The 18,116-nt window shown below is 34.4% G+C and overlaps 1 protein-coding gene across 1 annotated transcript in view; it reads right to left on the reverse strand.

The window, feature by feature from the left end:
* Window positions 1-18,116, reverse strand: part of LOC129221633 (homeobox protein prospero-like) — a 194,093-nt gene that overhangs the window by 25,161 nt on the left and 150,816 nt on the right. The window contains exon 4 of the mRNA XM_054856158.1: window positions 10,070-12,748. Within this exon, the coding sequence (XP_054712133.1) occupies window positions 10,070-12,491 (2,422 nt within the window). The 5' untranslated portion in view covers window positions 12,492-12,748. The remainder of the gene's footprint in view (window positions 1-10,069; window positions 12,749-18,116) is intronic.

Here is an 18,116-nt window from a genome sequence, read left to right on the forward strand (position 1 = left end):
CTGCGTATAGTAAATAAAAAATATGTACGTAATTAAAAATAAATAAATAAATAAATAAATACACCTAACTTTTGATCTTTAGGGTGAAGCTACATATCTTCTATATAACTTTAAAAAATAATATGAAGACTGAAAGACAACAAGGTCTTGAAAATAATTGTATCATTATTTTGAACTCCAGATTTCCATACTAAAATGTCATAAGAACACGCAATTTAATATTTCAATGATGTAATATTTGAACCTGTGACTTGCAAACATTTTATGATATTGGATATTTGAACTGCAAAAATGTCTTTACATACCTTGCGCTACTCATTGCTTTTAAAGTTTTCGGATAACTCAAAAAAATAAAAAATAATAAAAAATAAATAAATAAAATAAAATAAAAAAATAAAATAAAATAAAAAATAAAAATAATAAATAAATAAATAAAATAAAAATCCTATACTTTTATTTCATACTTCTGTTAATAGCATAATTTCAAGTGGTTTAAAACTAAAAAACTACTTAAACAAAAAAAAATAAATAAATAAATAAAATGTAAGTGGCGGAATAAAGCATTAATACGCTAAAATTCTTATCATATTCAATGTGAACTCACACTGTAACAAATTTCGGAAACGTTTCTGGATATATCGGAAACGTTTCCGAAATAGTAGGAATCCTTCATCCAATAGCGAACTCCTCAATATTCAGAAAGCTTTTTGTTATTTCAAGATATCTACAAGCGGAAGTGATGACGCAACGCTTCGAAACCTATTTCATCCTTCCAACACAGGCGCCAATGAGTCGGAAATAACGAGAACTTCTTTTTTTCTTATCTATGGTTGCTGCAGTCAGCAACTGTGTAGCATTGAAATGCTTGTTATTTCATGTCTAGAGAGTAGTAACATGTGTCGAAACTAATTTTACGCCTTTGCATTTTGGACTGCCCTTGATTTTTTAGACGATGTACGCAGCTATTAAGTTAGTTAATAACCATTTGCTTCTTTACAATTTCCAATGCGACCATAATTAGATATATATTGTGTGTTCAAGCGTGAATAGTTTTAACACCCGTGTTTATACTTAATGAAACGAAACCCTTTGGATTACTTATTCAGTTGTAATGGAGGTACTTAGATTTTCTTCCGCTCATGTTCACTTGTAAGTATTAATGAATATTTTAAAACATGTTGTTATATACATTTATATTTTTGTTGATTTGCATTTGATGAGGCTCCAATTGTAACTGTTTTTGGGTCTATCGAATTAATTTAAAGTTATCCTACATACCTATGTGCGCGGTGTACTATTTGTTGTAACCAACTGAAACTGATTAATTACGCAAAAGAAGTAAGATTTATATTTGAGAAGCAATCACAGAAAAGTTATTTCGAAATACTTGGATGTACATACATTTTGGTTCAAAAAGAAAAAAAAAATCAATTGTTTAATTTATTAGAAATATGGTAATGCAAATATTTTCTAGTATTGTAATATGCTTCACAAAAAATGTGCCGGTATAATTTATCTTTTTTTATTATAATTTATTCATTCATTTAAAAATATTTATACCATTAGAAAATGACCATGTTATTTATTAGTAAGAACATAGTTATGAAATTAATTCATCTGCTTATTCATTTTGTTAAATGTGGTTAACAATTAAAAAATTCCTTGACATTAGTTCCGAAAATAACATTTCCTTCGTATATATACTAGTTTAATGTAGGACAGTCAGGAGGAATGAGTCAGTGGCAAAAATGGAACAGCTGCATTTACATGCTGAAATAAAAAGTAATATTATTTCATGTCATCGTTTTAAAAGTGATCAGTTTTTAAATACTATGTTATTAATATGCAATGCACATATGGTGAGAAGACGAGGGGCGTTCACCACGCAGACTGTGCCATTGACATTTTCAAGAGGTTGCTTTTTTTAAGGTGGGGGGCGCTTTATATCATTTTATGGGTGCACCATCACTCTTATGGTGTGGGGGGGGGAACTCTCGTATATATGAAATGGAATAATCATGTAATAGAGTTCAATGTTTTAATAAATAAAATATATAATGCATTTTGCGCACACTCTAAATCAGTAACCTATTTTGATTAAGTATCTATATTTGTGATAAACTGGAAAAGGGCAAGAACAGAGGAATAAACCCGAATGGTTCCAGCAGGGGGACTTTGGTGTCATATTTAAATTCATCAATTTCTCTGTTGGTACTTTTCGGTACACTTGGTTCGTCAAAGAAATTGACTTGACGTGAACGAATTTCGGAACGCAAAGTGTAGGTAAGTTCTGCCAAATTTTATCCGAAAATAAAAGCTATCAAGTTTGATACAAGATATGTTTTTAAGTTCTGCATTAAAAATACAATATGTTGATAATTTTGTCTTGAAAATATTGAGAGAAAAACTGAAGTTTAATATTGTTTAACAAACAATCCCACTTCTGAGAAAGTACTCCCCATCCTTCCCCCGACGATTTTGTGATTATGAATGAAACTACTATATTATTTCATAAATTTTCAAAAATTTATAACTGTGCATATGTTATGCTGTTAACCATGCTATTTGTCATTAGAAATTCAGAAAAAAAATCCACGAATGATTCTAAAATTGCTTGTTTCATTGCTCTTAGATATGAAAGAATTGAAACTGATATGGCATGCAATACTATTAAAAAAAAATTATTTTTTAGAAAAAATCACGGAAAAAGGATTCCGAAATTCTCAGAAACGTTTTTGAAAATTGTTTGGAGAATTCCGAAATACTCGGAAACGTTTTCGAAACTTTCATGAACCACAGCTGCACAGAATACTCAGAAACATTTCTGGAAATTACGGAAAGAGGATTCCGAAATACTCAGAAACGTTTCTGAAAATTACAGAAAGAGGATTCCAAAATACTCAGAAACATTTCTGGAAATTATAGAAAGAGGATTCCGAAATACTCAGACACGTTTCTGGACATTACAGAAAGAGGATTCCGAAATACTCAGACACGTTTCCGGACATTACAGAAAGAGAATTCCGAAATACTCAGAAACGTTTTTGAAAATTTCATGAACCGCAGCTGCACGATATACTCAGAAACGTTTCCGAATTTTTTTTACAGTGCAGAATAATTTAACAGTATCTTACTTAAATTTAAGAATTCCGGGAATTATATGAAAACTAGTTTAAGAAGTCTCCATATCACTCACAACGGAGTAAAATGCATAATATCGGTTGCTTAAGCGATGAAATACATACTTCCTTTCCTTTCTGTTTGGCGAAATTCCAAAACATTACGTGCTTACGAAATTACGGCATTTTTTTTTTTTTTTTTTTCGGACCAACAAGTTATCCTATTTTCTTCACACACTTTAGCTTCTATAGCCGATCAGCATTGCACTGCAGCTATTTTTTCCTTTTCCAACAGCCAAATGTTTTTCATTATTCTTTGCAATGCTTTTTCAAATCTTATTATTATTGTTAAAAATATTTTTTAACACTTGCCAATTAATTTTGCCCTTTTTTTTTAACAAAAAAAAAAAAAAAAAAAAAAAAACTCTGCTTTACAGCAATTCATGTATCAGAGATATTAGGTTTTACATAGTTTTGTATAAAATTAGCCATTTCACATTTTTTAGGTAATTTTTGGAACATATGCATTTTTCATGAAAATAAAAATATTTCTTTCGTGAAATGTCTTTTTCTCCATAAGTTCGCTTTTTTTTCTTTTTTTTGGCATTGAAAAGTGGTTACTTGTTCGCCCGAAACACGTGCAGTTTTTTTTTTTTTTTTTTTTTTCAAATTTGTACATTTTACACGTGATTTAATTATGTTTTACCTTTCAGCACAAAGGTATTGATTTAACTCTTACAACTGAATTGTTTTGACTTTAAGACAAGACAATGTTATTTCTACACTTCTGATAGCTTCTTAATTTGAGCCTGCCGCGGGAAAAAGATTTATCAATGAAATAATAAAAATTCTATCTCAGGGGCATGGTGTTTTGTGCACACCCTTACTATGCTATGTAAAATACATCAAATAGTTGAAAGCAAAATATCTCGCAGAATTTTTCATCTTTATCTCTATTTTATTACTATTTCAGTACTTTATCAACTTAAAAACTTTTAAAGCAACGATTTGTTACTGGTTTGTGTGAAACAAAAAAAAATATTATTTTCATTAGAAGCACACTTGGTTTTCTCAAAGCCGCCTTCAGCGCCCAGTTATCAAACCAAAAACAAAAATTTCCTTTTCTCCATTTCAGAAGCCTCACAAAAGATAACCCCCCTTCCTTCATCACCCAGACGTTTACTTTCCCAAATAAAAGACGTGAAACAAGATCAAGCGAAGAGAAATAACAGGTTGCGGTTATAGTTCAGACTAAATAAATGAAAAGAAAACTCATTTAAATTAGGAGGCGAGATTTATCTACGTCAGGACTAAAAGCAAGAAATGATTCCAGAACAAATTCTAAAGAAGACAAATATCATCTCATCCTTTCGCCTAGAGAAGATTTAGAAAAAAGATGGAACTATGTCTTGAATAGCTATACCGTTTTTTTTCCATTTCAAACTATAGAGATAATGGAGGAAAAGTGATATGAGTGACTCGTTCGAAATTTTTCTCTTTAATTATAAAAAATTAATAAGAATTGTTAGACTAAAGAGTGATTTTGAAATAAAAATAAATTGTTTGCTAGGTTTAAGTTAAAAATTTCATTCAAACGAGGGGAAAAGAGAGCTACTTTTGTGCATTAACTTTTTATTCATTAAGCTAAGAAGTTCAAAAATTCTTTCATTTTAATTATTAAAAAATTAATTTTTACTAAAATGGGATGAATTGTAATGCTCTAAGTATGTAAACTGTTTGCAAAGTATTTCATAAAAACACAATCTGTATGAAAGGAGATTTTTTTTAAATTTAAAATACTAATTTATTTTCTTTCGTTCCATTTCATTTTACTAAAGTACATTTGTGCAAAATAAAGAAAACTTCTTTCATTGAAATAAAGGTATTTTCTGCATTATATGTATTTATTGAGGAAAACCAACTAAGATCTGGATAAAAGTTTCTCAATAAAAAGTATAAGTCTTTTTTTCAGTAAAGTTCAAGGAGAGAAGGATTTTGTAGCTGTGCCACAGCGTTTAAAATGAAACATTAATAATTATAATAATTAATAATAATAAGTTTACATGAGTAAATAAATAGAATTATTAAAGAAAACACTAAGTGCAATGAACGTTAGTATGATAGATAGTTATGAGACTGATACAAAATAAAGAAGGGGGGGGGATGATCTTAACTCTTTTTTTCTTTTTGGTTATAAAATTTCTATTAAAATATCTATATTTTTTAAATTTGTCCATCTTTTTAAGTTGACATTAAATTTGCAACTTTGTTGCAATGAAGAGTAAAAGAAAAAAAAATCTAAAGGAATGTCTGCAAAATTATGAAAATTTATTACCAAAATCTATTAAACAGGTCAAAATCCTATGTTTAGGGAGCACAATAAAAAAATCAAATGAAACAAAAAAAAAAAGCTCTCTTTACATAAAAAATATAAAGAAATGTACATTAAAAATGCCTACGTTTACTGTTGTTTATAAAAGTAAAACTTTTATTAATTATTTTAGTCAAAATATGAGAAATGTATCTCGTTTTCTCTCTCTTTTCAAAGTTTTTTTTTTTTTTTTTTTATCTACACGTGCATAAGAAATGATTTATTTTTTAAAATGACATTTACGATTTTATTAAACCGAAACATATTTCTTCGCCTACGTGGAAATAGTAATCTTTACTAATAATAAAGCTGAAAGTTTCTCTGTCCGGATCTCTCTCTCTGTCTGTCTGTCAGGGTCTCTTTGACGCACATAGCGCCTAAACCGTTCGGCCGATTTTCATGAAATTTGGCAAAAAGTTAGTTTGTAGCATGGAAGTGTCGAAGCGATTTTTATAAAAATCGATGTGGTTCTTTTTCTATTCCAATTTTAAGAACATTTTCCCGGGCAAAATTATAAGGTGGACGTGTAAAATTGCGAAATAATAACGTGGAACCGTAACATGGGCACAAGCCAATTGGCGAGAAAATTCACCATATATAATTTGTAAATATGCAGGCGAACCAAAAGACCTTTTAATTTTCTATTACGGGCAAAGCCTTGCGGGTACCACTAGTGTTAAATAAATCATGTATAGTGTATTTGAAGACAACTTTTTTTCTTTGCCGGGTGTGTGTGTGGGGGGGGGGGGGAGGGGTCTTAGGCATTGGGCTGTATATGGGAATTTATTCAATGGTATAAGACCTAACATGGGCATATTTTAAAGTATCTCTTAATAGTTTTTTCATTTTAAAGATCGCATAAGATTTTACTATTTTTGACCACTTTGGGACATAAAGCAGTTAAAATAATTTTAATCCAAAACCTACCTTCACTCTAATTTCTAGCAACGAATAAAGAAAACCTCCATATTCAAAACGCCTATCCTTATCTCCGAAACTAAACATTTTATAAGTTCTTACGTCACTTTTCCCAGGACGCGAAAATTAAAGACAGCTATCATCTTAGACTGTTGCTGGCATACGTAAGCTTCCCCAATCTTTTGATGCGCCGCCCTCCTCAAAACTCCTCGGGCAATTTCACTTTCCCGATTGGAGACAGCTGAACAGTTTTAAATTTCCACGACATTTAAGGCATCAAAGCGAACGTAAATATTCAAATGAGCTTTTCAAACCTTCTTCAAACACAAATACAGGATGAAATAAGTTTCGCCGTCAAAAAATAAATGCAGGAGTTTCTTAATTGATTATGCATTGGGGAGTCAGGAAAGCGTTGTTTCGAAAGAGTCGGGAGCTTCCTATTCGGCATATATGGATTTATTTAAGGGGATTTTTTTCTTTATTGTTATCAATAAACGTTAGGTCAAAGCAATCGCAGGCATTAAATTTTCAACCTTATCTCGAATCAATATCGAGGAGAAAATATTACATAAGTTAAACAGAGTCAGAACTTTAGTTTGGTCGCAGTTTAAAATTCGGAAGAGACTGATTTTGCAGTATGGTGGCTGAAACTGTATAATAATTTGTTGTAAAACTAGGGTGGGATATATTTTAATCTTCAACAAGGCAATTGGATATGAGCTCATTGAGGGGGGGGGGATTTAATATTTACTCACAAATCATTATTCGTGTATAGAAATATAGTAAAAATCTGAAGGCAATTTACAATTGCAAAAGTGAAATTTTCTGGAAAACCCATTGTCCAGCAAACATAAATGTTTTTGATTTTCCAAGAGATGCACTCAGATAATTAGTGTTCAGATATAATTCCTTAAACACAGAATTTCTTCTTTTTTTGACAACTTTAATTAACATATTGCATTTAGTTTAGAAAGAAAATATTTAAGTACGTAATTCATTCCTTTCTTTTAATTCTGATCACGCGTAAAATATTTCAGTGAAAGAAACTTTGATTACACATGTTCCGCTTCCTAAAAATTTAATGATACTAAAATTTGCATAGACCCTGCCTTAAATTTAAGTCTGAACGAATTGCCTTAAAATTTGGCTCAAAAGTTTTAACATGATTTTTGTGTAGGATTAGTACGTAAAATGTAAGATTATAATTTTAAATGAATTCAAAATTTTGTTTTTTGCACGGGCGAAGAGTAATTATTATGTGTTAACTTTGGAATACTATAACTATTTATTATTGATAAATTAACCATAAGCATATTTAAAACTTTTAACGTTGCATAATACATTCTAAGAATAGAATACATCTTTTAAAATAGCTAAGTTGTATTTAAAATTCTTAAAATCAGAACTAAATATAATTGCAATGTAAAAGAATTCCAAATAAAGATAATTTACTTCATATAAATGTAAACTCCCCTACCATAAATTACCCGATTTTACTCTTTTTTTTTTTAATAGTAAAATTTTTTATTAACAAATAACTATAAAATACACTAATTACTTTTTCCCCTATTTTAAATACATTTTCTTCTTTATAATACGTCAACACATTTAAAAATACTTTCAATTATAATAATTATTATTACTATTAACAGCAAGTTACTTTAATAGTCAGTCCATTAACTCAGTTGGAATTATTTTCAAGCAGGTTAACGAAATTTGATAACAAAAGCAAAAGTTCATTATTAATATATTTTTATTCAACTTTTAAAGGGGTGAAAAAAAAAATTTTTTTTTTAAAAGAAAAATCAATTGCTTTGTAACTTTTCGATTGGAAAAGTAATAATGGGATTTTTTGAAACATTAGATTTTCTTTAAAATCAGTGAACCTAAATTTAATGAAACAATTTTAACAAACCATGTGAAATAACTCAAACTGTATTTTTGGACTAGATCTGTGCTCCATAAGCAAAAATAAGCGTTTCGTAGTGGAATGAATAAAGACAAATTTTTCAATTTCTGACATCAAATTTCGTACTCCACAATTTTTCAAAATATTAAAAGTTTGTTTACATAAAAAGAAGTTCCATAAGAAATAAGAAGTTTAATTCGATGCTCCTAATAAAATATTTGTAGATAAATGAAAACAAAAACGCTAATAATAATGAAAAATGATTTAAAAAAAATATGAAGAAGAAACCTTTGTTAAAACTTACTACACTTTTAACATAGTCCATATAGTTTTAAATTGAAAATATTATGCAGAATATTATTAGGAGTAATGTAATTTTTTAAAATAAAATCCAAAGGATAATTTCAAAAAAATAATTGGCTATTGGTTAAAGTAAAAGTAAATTTAGCAAGATATTACAATGTCCGTTATTGTTAAAGTTATGAAGTAACTGAAGTTTTTTGAAGCATGCAATTAAAGTGACATGACCTATAAAATTCAGAATACGGAAATAAATCAATAAGAGATGAAGTGTAATATTTTTTGCTTTCTTTTTTTGAGAATAACAGTTCCCTTATGACGTGTAAGAGCGTGAATCTAGAAAGAAAAGAAAGGTCTACCCCAGATTATATTTCTAAACTTCCAAGTTTTTTCCAAGACATCGAAAAAATTCTTTTACTTAACTTTCCAAAGAAATTTTATCTCTGTGAACTGAAATTCTCATAAAAATGTTCGTTACCGATAGATTAAAATTTATTTTAGGAAAGTTTTAAAGGTTTATTTAATTTTTAAAAACGTACCGAAATGTGAAATAATGATTCACGGAAGGGAATGGGGAAAAAGAGAGAAAAGGGGTTTCAATAGAAAGTAAAGCCTTAGAAACATGTTTAACCAATCTTTTCGAAATACTAAGATATAGTTCATTTTTGTAAGTTACAAAGCTAGTAATGAACTCGAAATAAATAATTATGCAAAATAAAAGCAACATGAGAATATTATTAAATACAAAAATCTCAAATTTTAATTCTACCCTTCAAAAATAAATAGACAAATAATAATAATTAGCTGATATAAAAACAGGACATAAACATCAGTCGCTTCTAGATATTCGTAAAGAGGCAGTTTAAAAATCAATTTGGTAAGCTCCATTTGTTGAATGTCATTTCGATTATTATCTTTGCTTTTGATGGTTTCATATTTTTCGCTCAAAACTTGGCCCATAAATTAATGGCAGATTTGAGAGCACTAATATTTTGACTCATGCAATAAATCTTTAATTTGTTAAAAGGAAAGCAATTTTCAATGGAAAGCGAGACTCTCGACAGAAATTCCATATGACTTCGCTAATTTCTCGCAAGGAATATGTTTTTCCTAAATAATTAATATCATTATTTATAACTTCATGATTTTCTGTTCCACGAACGACCTTCATTTAAAATACAAAATAGGCATATTACAGTATTGAGAGAAATTGATAGCTCACTCTGAAATGAAAGGGAATATTTGCATTTCAGAAGAATTCCATTAGAGAGCCCCTCCCTTTCTTGACCACTGTCTTAAAATACAGTTCTATTGAAAAGCAATTTATTAGTATAATAGTAAATAAACACCTACATTAAAAAAATAAAAAAACACCAAGCACACAGCCAGAACAAAAGCAACGCACAAAAAGCATACACCAAATAGGCAAAAATTATTTTTTTAAATTCTTACGTAGAAAGGATATCATAGCCATTGCCGGGTCGTAGGCAGCTGGGCTATCTCCATTGTCCGACATGTCACCGCTGTCTTGTTTCATGTGGGAGAGATGCAAGGAGTCTGGAGATCCTCTTTGGTGTCCATGAAATGGAAGCAGCGGATGAATGGGGCCCGAATGATGCAGGGGGCCCACTGGTGGGCCGTCGTCTTCGGGTGGCTCTAGGAAGCTTTGCGAGAGTCTGTGGTGGTCGTAGCTGAAGTTGTGGAAGAGTTCTGATTGATTAAGGCTCGGGTTTGGGATGGCCACTGTCGTCGGCAAGCTGACGGGCACTAGGGGAGGCGGGGGAGGGTGATGAGGGTAGAGATGGTTGGGTGGCAGTGGTTCCTGGGGGGCCATGCCGCTCAGGATGTTGGAATATTTGGGGCTCACGTCTTGGGAGGATTCCGAAGATCGAAGGCCGCATAACTGACCGCGCTGGTTCAGGCGACTGTCCGTGACCTTATGGCGTTTCTTCTTTGGGGTGACGACGAGGGACATTGGTTCCGTTTGTTCTGTCACGTCTTGAGGTGTCGGCGTGGAACTAGCAGGTGAAGAAACGTAGGGCTGGGACAGAGTCAGAGATGGCAACTGGGGCGTGGAGCCGTAGAGGAAGGCGGCAGTGGCTGCGACGCTGGTCGGAGGTTTCAGAGGAAAGAAAAAGGGCGGCTTAGGGGCGGTCGCTATGTCTGGGGGGTAGGGACTTGTTCTTAGACCGCATAAACCATGACCGTTGACACGGGTGCCTCGGTCAATCACTTTTCCAGTTCTTGGTGACTTTCGGTCTAGCATTTGCGACAGAAGGGTCGGATCCTTCGGCATATCATTTTCCTGGGGAGGCACGGATTTCGACAAGTTGTTCTTCCTCTGAACGCAACGCGAAACCACAGCGTCTACCACTTGAGATAGAGAAGTTGAAAGTTCAGCTTTAAGAGATTCTGCCAGCCACTCATAGTCCAAGCTAGGGCAGGGCGATGGCTGCACGATACAAGACTGACGTAACTCTTGTAGTCCTGGTTTCTGGGGATTCTCCGCATGTGGCGGTACAGTCGGTTCTTTCGAATCATCGATAATGAGTCGTCGCTGTTCGTCGTACATACTCGCGTTGTCGTAGTCAACAAACGAGGGTGGACGAGATTTGTTGTTTCCGAGGGGCTTAGAATCAATACGAGGTTTCATGTCCTCACAATCAGAAATCTCGGTACTTCTCGGTCTATCACTGGCGTTAGGATTATTAGAGGTAGGGGCAGACATGGGGGGCATCTCTTCGTCCGTGCTGTCCCCATCCAACATCTCCATATATTGCTGTTGCATAGCAACCAACTGTTGCTGCATCTGCCGTAACTGTTGGCGAAACGTAAACAGTCCTGGGTTGTTATTCGATCTCCGCTTGGATAGCGGACTTCCATCAGGTCCTTCGAACTCGTCGTAATCATCGTAGGCTTCACTATCACCATTCAGGGGAGCACGGTTAGTCGACTCGTGCTGCTGGGGCTGATATAGCTTTCTCTTCTTGCATCCGTTGACCGGGGGCTGCGGCTCGCCGAGCCCCGATCCCGCTCCGTTGTTGCGTCCGGGCACGGGCCCCTGCAGCATGTTGCTGACGATCGTCTCGACTCGGGCCCTCTTCACCTCCAGGGACGAGGAAGGGGGGTTGCTGGGCAGGTTGGCCTCCGACGCGTTGTTCCAGGCGGCCTCGGCAGACGACGGGTTCCTGGGACTGCTACCGCGCGAGGAACCGCAGGGGCTTCTGGCGCACGTGGCGGGAGACTCTCGAGCTGCAGTGGCGGCAGACATCCTGCACTGGCCGGTGCTCTCGTTCGAGTCTTCGTCGTCGAGTTTCTCGGGCGGCCCGCTTCCGGAGCAGTTCGGGCTCTCCCGACCGTGACCGCCGGAAGTCTCCGCCCCCCTTCCCTTGCCGGCCTGCCTCCCCTGCTGCAGAATGTCCCGCAAGAGGTGGCTGTTGCTGCTCTCGGCGCTGCTGCACCGCTCCGGACTGTCCGGCGGAACCAGGGGGCCCCGTCCGTAGAGCAACTCTCCTCCGTTCACAAACATCCGACTGAGGGGACTCGATCCGTTGACTCCTCCGGCGCTGTTCCGCTCCGGGTCCAGCACCATCATGTCCTGGTCCGCCTTGGCCTGTCCGATGCTGTTCCTCAATCCCGACGTGCCGAGGAGGTCGCAGAGCATCTTGGTCGCGTTGAATCCGTTCGAGTGCGGGTGGTGGTATAGCGGGGTCGCCGATCCCTGCTGGGGCCGGGAGCTGAAGTTGGGGATGCTCGCGTAGCTGTTCCTCGGTTCTCCGGCATCCACCCGCTGTCGCACTCGCTTCGTCTTCGAGGCTCTCCCTTTGTTGTCCTCCAGCAGACTCATATCGGGGTCTTCCTCCGATGACATCATCGCGGCCCGCTCCGATTGGACGATCGCTCCAGAGGGGTGCCTGCTCTCTCCTCCCCCCTTCGGCTTTTGTTCCGCTCGCGTTTCAGAAGGAGGGGGACGCTCTCGCTCGCTCTCTATTTTAATTCTCTTTTTTTCCCCTCCTTTCTCTACTCTGGTTTTTCTTTCTCTTTTTTTTTTTCACGGACTCCCACCTAGGGTCCCGAGCTGTTCATGGCCACCTCCCGTAGCACTGGATCGATGTTCCGTTTAAGGGGTGCCTGGAAAGAGACAAAGAAGAAAAGGAAAGTGAATTTGCACATAAACATTCACCATCGTTTCCGCCGGATTTAGTTTATTTACACATAAGCTATTACGGGAGGCTTTCGTAGAATCACTGGCAAATGCATGGGCTTTAAAAAGACCCTTCATGTTGTGGGAGTATTCACAAAACTTTAATACAATAATACCAGGTTAACTTGTTGCTCAATTGCTATCATATTTTATTTATGGTTTTGAAATTTACGCCTGGATGAACTGCAATAGTCATTTATACATTAAGATAAACACACATTCACAAATCAGCAAGAACCTCTTATTAAAATATACTGATGGCAATATTTTTAAAAGTAAAATCGAAGTTCAAATCAAGCAAAGATAAATAAATAAATCAATAAATAAATAAATACGTAATTAAAAGAATATAGAAGTATCATATTATACTTTTACGAATTCAAGTTTAATAAGAGTAAAAGCTTTTAACCCAATTAATAATACATAAAACGACATTGTGAAAGGAAAGGTTCAGAATGTCAAACATAAGGAAGAAAATGAATTTTTTCGTACAGCATCATTATTTTTTTGTCCTTCAAGTATATTTGTTGCAACAGGTATCTTTACTAATTATACGATACAATATTACTATATACAATATTACAAAATTATCATAAGATGGACGAGTAAATTACGAAATTATCATAACGTGGAATCGTAACATGGGCACAAACCAATTGGCGAGAAAATTCACCATGCATTATTTGTAAATATACAGGCGAACCAAAAGACCTTTAATTTTTCTATTACGAGCAAAGCCGTGCGGGTACCACTAGTAACAAAATAAAAGCACAAATTACCATTCGGTATTCAACAAGCCGATATTATGTGCTTTGGTATCGGCTTCTGCAGTATGTTATATTTCAGTAAATGAACTTATATATAAAACTTATACACACAACACTTTTTTCTTTTGAACGATTTCTCATGAAAGCAAAATGGTTAAGAATCAACTGTGTTTTGTTTTTATAATTATTTTAAATGTTTATCCAAACAAATACAGTATTACAAACAAATACGTGCGATGAAAGGGTTGTGTAATACTGCATACCATAATTAAACATAAAACATTTCTAGGTACTTAATCTAATTAAAATGAAATATTTGGAGCAAAATAAAAGTTTATTTTCTTTAAATCATTGTTATTAGCCGGAGTAATATTATCATTATTATTGCAAACACAAAAGATGGCAGAATTGAAAAGAAAAATGTAAAGCTTTGTTAAATAGCATTAAATCAACCCATATTATCCTGTATTTGAAACTTGTATTATTTTCGAATTTCAAATTGATTTATATTTATGTTTGATAGTTTTTTTTTTTTTTTTTTTTTGGCGAGTCATTCAGTAACGAAAATGTTTTAATGTTTTTAAAACGCTAGTTCGTAATGACGTAACTTCAGACTTTAAGTAATAATATGAAACAATATAGGTTTGCATAATTGAGAACAATTTCTTAAACATTAATTTACACTTCCTGTTTCATCAGATATGTGCTGTCAATACGTTGTTAAAAGTAAATTCTGGTTAACAAGTTATTATCTTGAAACAAGTATAGTAAATCATAATTTCATCAAAGACTAAAATTCTTTTGATTAAAAAAAATGAGAAAAAAAAATCAATATTTTAGTGTGAATTATTTACAATTCGCCTGTTTGATATTTTAATACCCAGTTGAAGCAATAATAGAGAAGAAAATTATCCTCGTCACAAAAAATAAATAAATAAATAATGAATAAATGAATAAATAAAATAAAGGTCAAGCACAACGAATTAAAACAAAAAGCAATAAACATGAAACATACCGTGCAGGATTTTCAAAATAACTATTCCAGTTAATAAGATGCAAGTAGATTAATTTCAAAGCGATGTTGGGCTAAGTTATCTTTAAGTACAATTACAGTTACAGGTAACTTTGCTCAAAGAAAAAAACGCGTATGCACGCAGTAGTAAAAACGTAAAACCAAAAGTGATGGTTTTCATTTCGAGAGATGCTATCTGAGTTTATATTTAGATAAGATTCAACTGTGAACTGAGATTACGTAGTCACAATATTTTGTTTCTTATGAAATATGCAACCTTTTAAAAGATAATGAAAAAACATGTCTTTTCGTGAACATAAAAACATACTCAACATTCCAAACTCATTAGGATATGATGAGAAGTGTGAATGAGGATTTCTACGATGATGTGAGGCATTGTTGCAACTGATAAGTTCCTCACAAAATTGCGGATGATGTAACGAAGATTCATTTCGTCTGGTGCAAACTGTTCATCAAAGTAAAAAGAAAATAGGCAAGGTCTCATAATCACACGTATTTAGAGGGAGGGGAGGGGCATGACCACTACCTTAAGATATCAAATATAGTGTAAAGCTGTATTTTGGAGGATTTTATTTCGAAGTTTTTTCTCCAGACTCCCTTTTTGTGCCCGAAAATTGCACTTTGGCTCCTCTTTCCAATAATGATCTGCTCCAAAACCAGAAACTAAATCCACCCTTGCTGCAAAGTTTTGCGCTCTTATGTACTAATATTTAGAGGACTAGTGAAATTGCTGAATTTATTTATATGCTTTAGTTGCTTAAAGTTTTTAAACTTTTAAAGTAGATGTTCTGGCATTCAGTTGCTTAAAATTCACTGTTTTGAAATTAATAGAATGATCTATTTCTAAGGCGTATCCGTATTATTAGTGATTTTAATTTCCTCGAATAAAATGCATATTGTTGAAATAGAAAAAGCATCGTTCAAGAGATTTCATCAGAACAGTTTCTGGTAAGTCACGAAATCACAATAATTATTCATTTAAAAAAAATAATAATAATTCTTCCCCCTTCTACTTAAATATTATTCTTGTGCTATGTTATGACGAATATTAACCTAGTTTAAATTCCCTGAACGGTGGGACAGCATTAAAGGCAAGCGATTTAATCCTAAAATAATCGACAAAGTGCGAATGCAAAAATGATAGTAACGAACGGTTTTGGGTTTCACAAAAAATAAATATTTTACTCAGTTTTGAAGTTGAAATAATCAATTTTTTTAAGGATCACCTGAAAACTGATACTTTAATATGAGTGAGTTTTAATTACCCTTGAATTTAATGCATATTGTTCGAAAAGAGAATGCATCTTTCAAAAAAAGTATCATAACCTTTTCTGGTATAAGTCATCACAAATTAAAAACCTGTCTCTCTCTCTCACTCCCCCTTCCTACTTTCAATGGTTTAAATATTTGCTATTATCTATAAGATCTTGTATTATGTTATCTCTTATAATAATCATATCTAAATTTCTTTACTAGTGGAATAATATAATTACTATTAATTTCCGCTTAGAATCATTAATAAATAAATTTAGAAAATAATGCTGCTGAATAATATCACCTTTTAAATTTGGCAGCAAATAAAGGTTTATGCATTCTTAGGACACAACATTATCATGGAAACTCTTAAATATACGAGAAACTTATAGCAGCCAACGTAATTTTAGAGAAAAATACCGCTTATAACTATATAAACGCCAAGATAATCGGAACAAGTTTTATTATTTTGTATCATATTTCATAACAAATATATCCTTTAAAATATCTTAAAGAACTTTAATAAGATTTAACTAAAATATACACAAAAATGCTCCGTGCAGAATTATGATTGGACAAGAATTCAAAGCAAACTTACAGAAGCCAATCCTGGCACATTTTCGTCGCTTACCAAGATAAGAAGAATTTAACATTAGACTCCGAAGAAATAAAATAGGCAAATCTTCCATATTTAGACGTCGATAGAGAAAAAAAAGCGTTTTAAACTGCTTTTTTGGTGGTATTCAGGAAGACTTGAAACCCAACTTAACCCTTTGGACGACAAGTCTAAGGAACAATGAATCTCTCAGCGAGACAACAGTGAGTAGCACGCTGAAAAAACCCTTTCCCCTTTTTTCCTGCAGCTGTCGGCCAAGTAAACAAACGGGGCTCCCGAAAAGGGAGAAATACTCGTCACGAACTAACTTCGAGCATCGTCATGAGGCAGGCATTTTCTTCGGAATACAACTCAAACACAAATGCGTGGGTGCAATTTCAGAGAACCACTTTTAGGTTAAGGTCGTGTTTGTATATATTCCGCAGTATCTGGTGCTTACGTATGCTATCGAGTAACCTTGAGGTTCTTTTTTTTTTTTTTCCTTTTTTGACATAAATTATTAGAGAATACTAAGATGAGAAGGAAATATTACAATAATCTGTCGTCTAATTTAACTCTTCAAGCGTCTGTCACAAGGAAAAACGTTTCGGTAACTTTTCAAACAGTTTCCTTTTGTTTTTGGTTCCATCGTCTCTTTGGGCACCAAATTGTAAGATCTGGTCACACATGTGAACAAAGTAAAATATTTTAAAAGCTTCCTTGGAATAAATTTTTAAGTTATAATTTAACTTAATTTTTGGCAGAGTTCTGGCGCATTTTAAAACAGCTAGTTAACTGAGTGATGGCTGCCAAAGTTATTCTGGGTCATGACCACGCCACGGTTCATAATTAGTTAAAGGACGAAAACGTGAACAATCTTGGAAAAAGTTGATCTGCCTGAGCGACGCTTAAACAGCATCATAAAAATGAATTTTGACATCTTGAATTCAAATTATGTTTTTTGCAATCACAAGTGTGTGTGTGCGTGTGTGTGTGTGTGTGGGCGTGTGTGTCTGTGTGCAGGCATGAGTATGTGGGTATTTGTGTGTGTGTGTATAGGTGTGTGTATTTGTGTCTGTGTGCAGGCATGAGTGTGTGTGCGCGTGTGTGTGTAGGTGTGTGTGTGTGTGTGCTTTTGTGTCTGCGTGAAGGTATTTGTGTGTGTATATAGGTGTGTGTGTGTTTGTGTCTGTGTGCAGGCATGAGTACGTGGGTATTTGTAGGTGTGTGTGTCTGTGTGCAGGCATGAGTGTGTGTGTGAGTAGGTGTGTGTTTATGCGTGTGTGTGTGTGGGATATGGACGCAACCTGGAGACGGTTTTCGCTAGAGGAGCAGCTTCGGGAGGAGCCGGTCGACGGTGGTGCTGCAGAGGAAGGGGGGGGGGGGAATAAAATCATAGGAACATCAAAATCGTTAAGTGAGAACAACAAGCAATGTGATTGCTCAAAACAAAATCATCCAGCATCCAGCCCCGGCATTGCTTTGAGTTTTGACTTCTTAAATTCAAATTATGCTTCTCGCAATCACGAATTGCGATAAGACCCTACTCGTTAGGTTTCCTTTTTCTACAAACGGCTTCTATCGCAATCATAATTGCGGAAAACATGATTCGAATTCAAGACATCAAACCTCACATGATTGTCAGG

The sequence above is a fragment of the Uloborus diversus genome, chromosome 4 (genome assembly GCF_026930045.1).
Source record: "Uloborus diversus isolate 005 chromosome 4, Udiv.v.3.1, whole genome shotgun sequence".
Taxonomy (NCBI): domain Eukaryota; kingdom Metazoa; phylum Arthropoda; class Arachnida; order Araneae; family Uloboridae; genus Uloborus; species Uloborus diversus.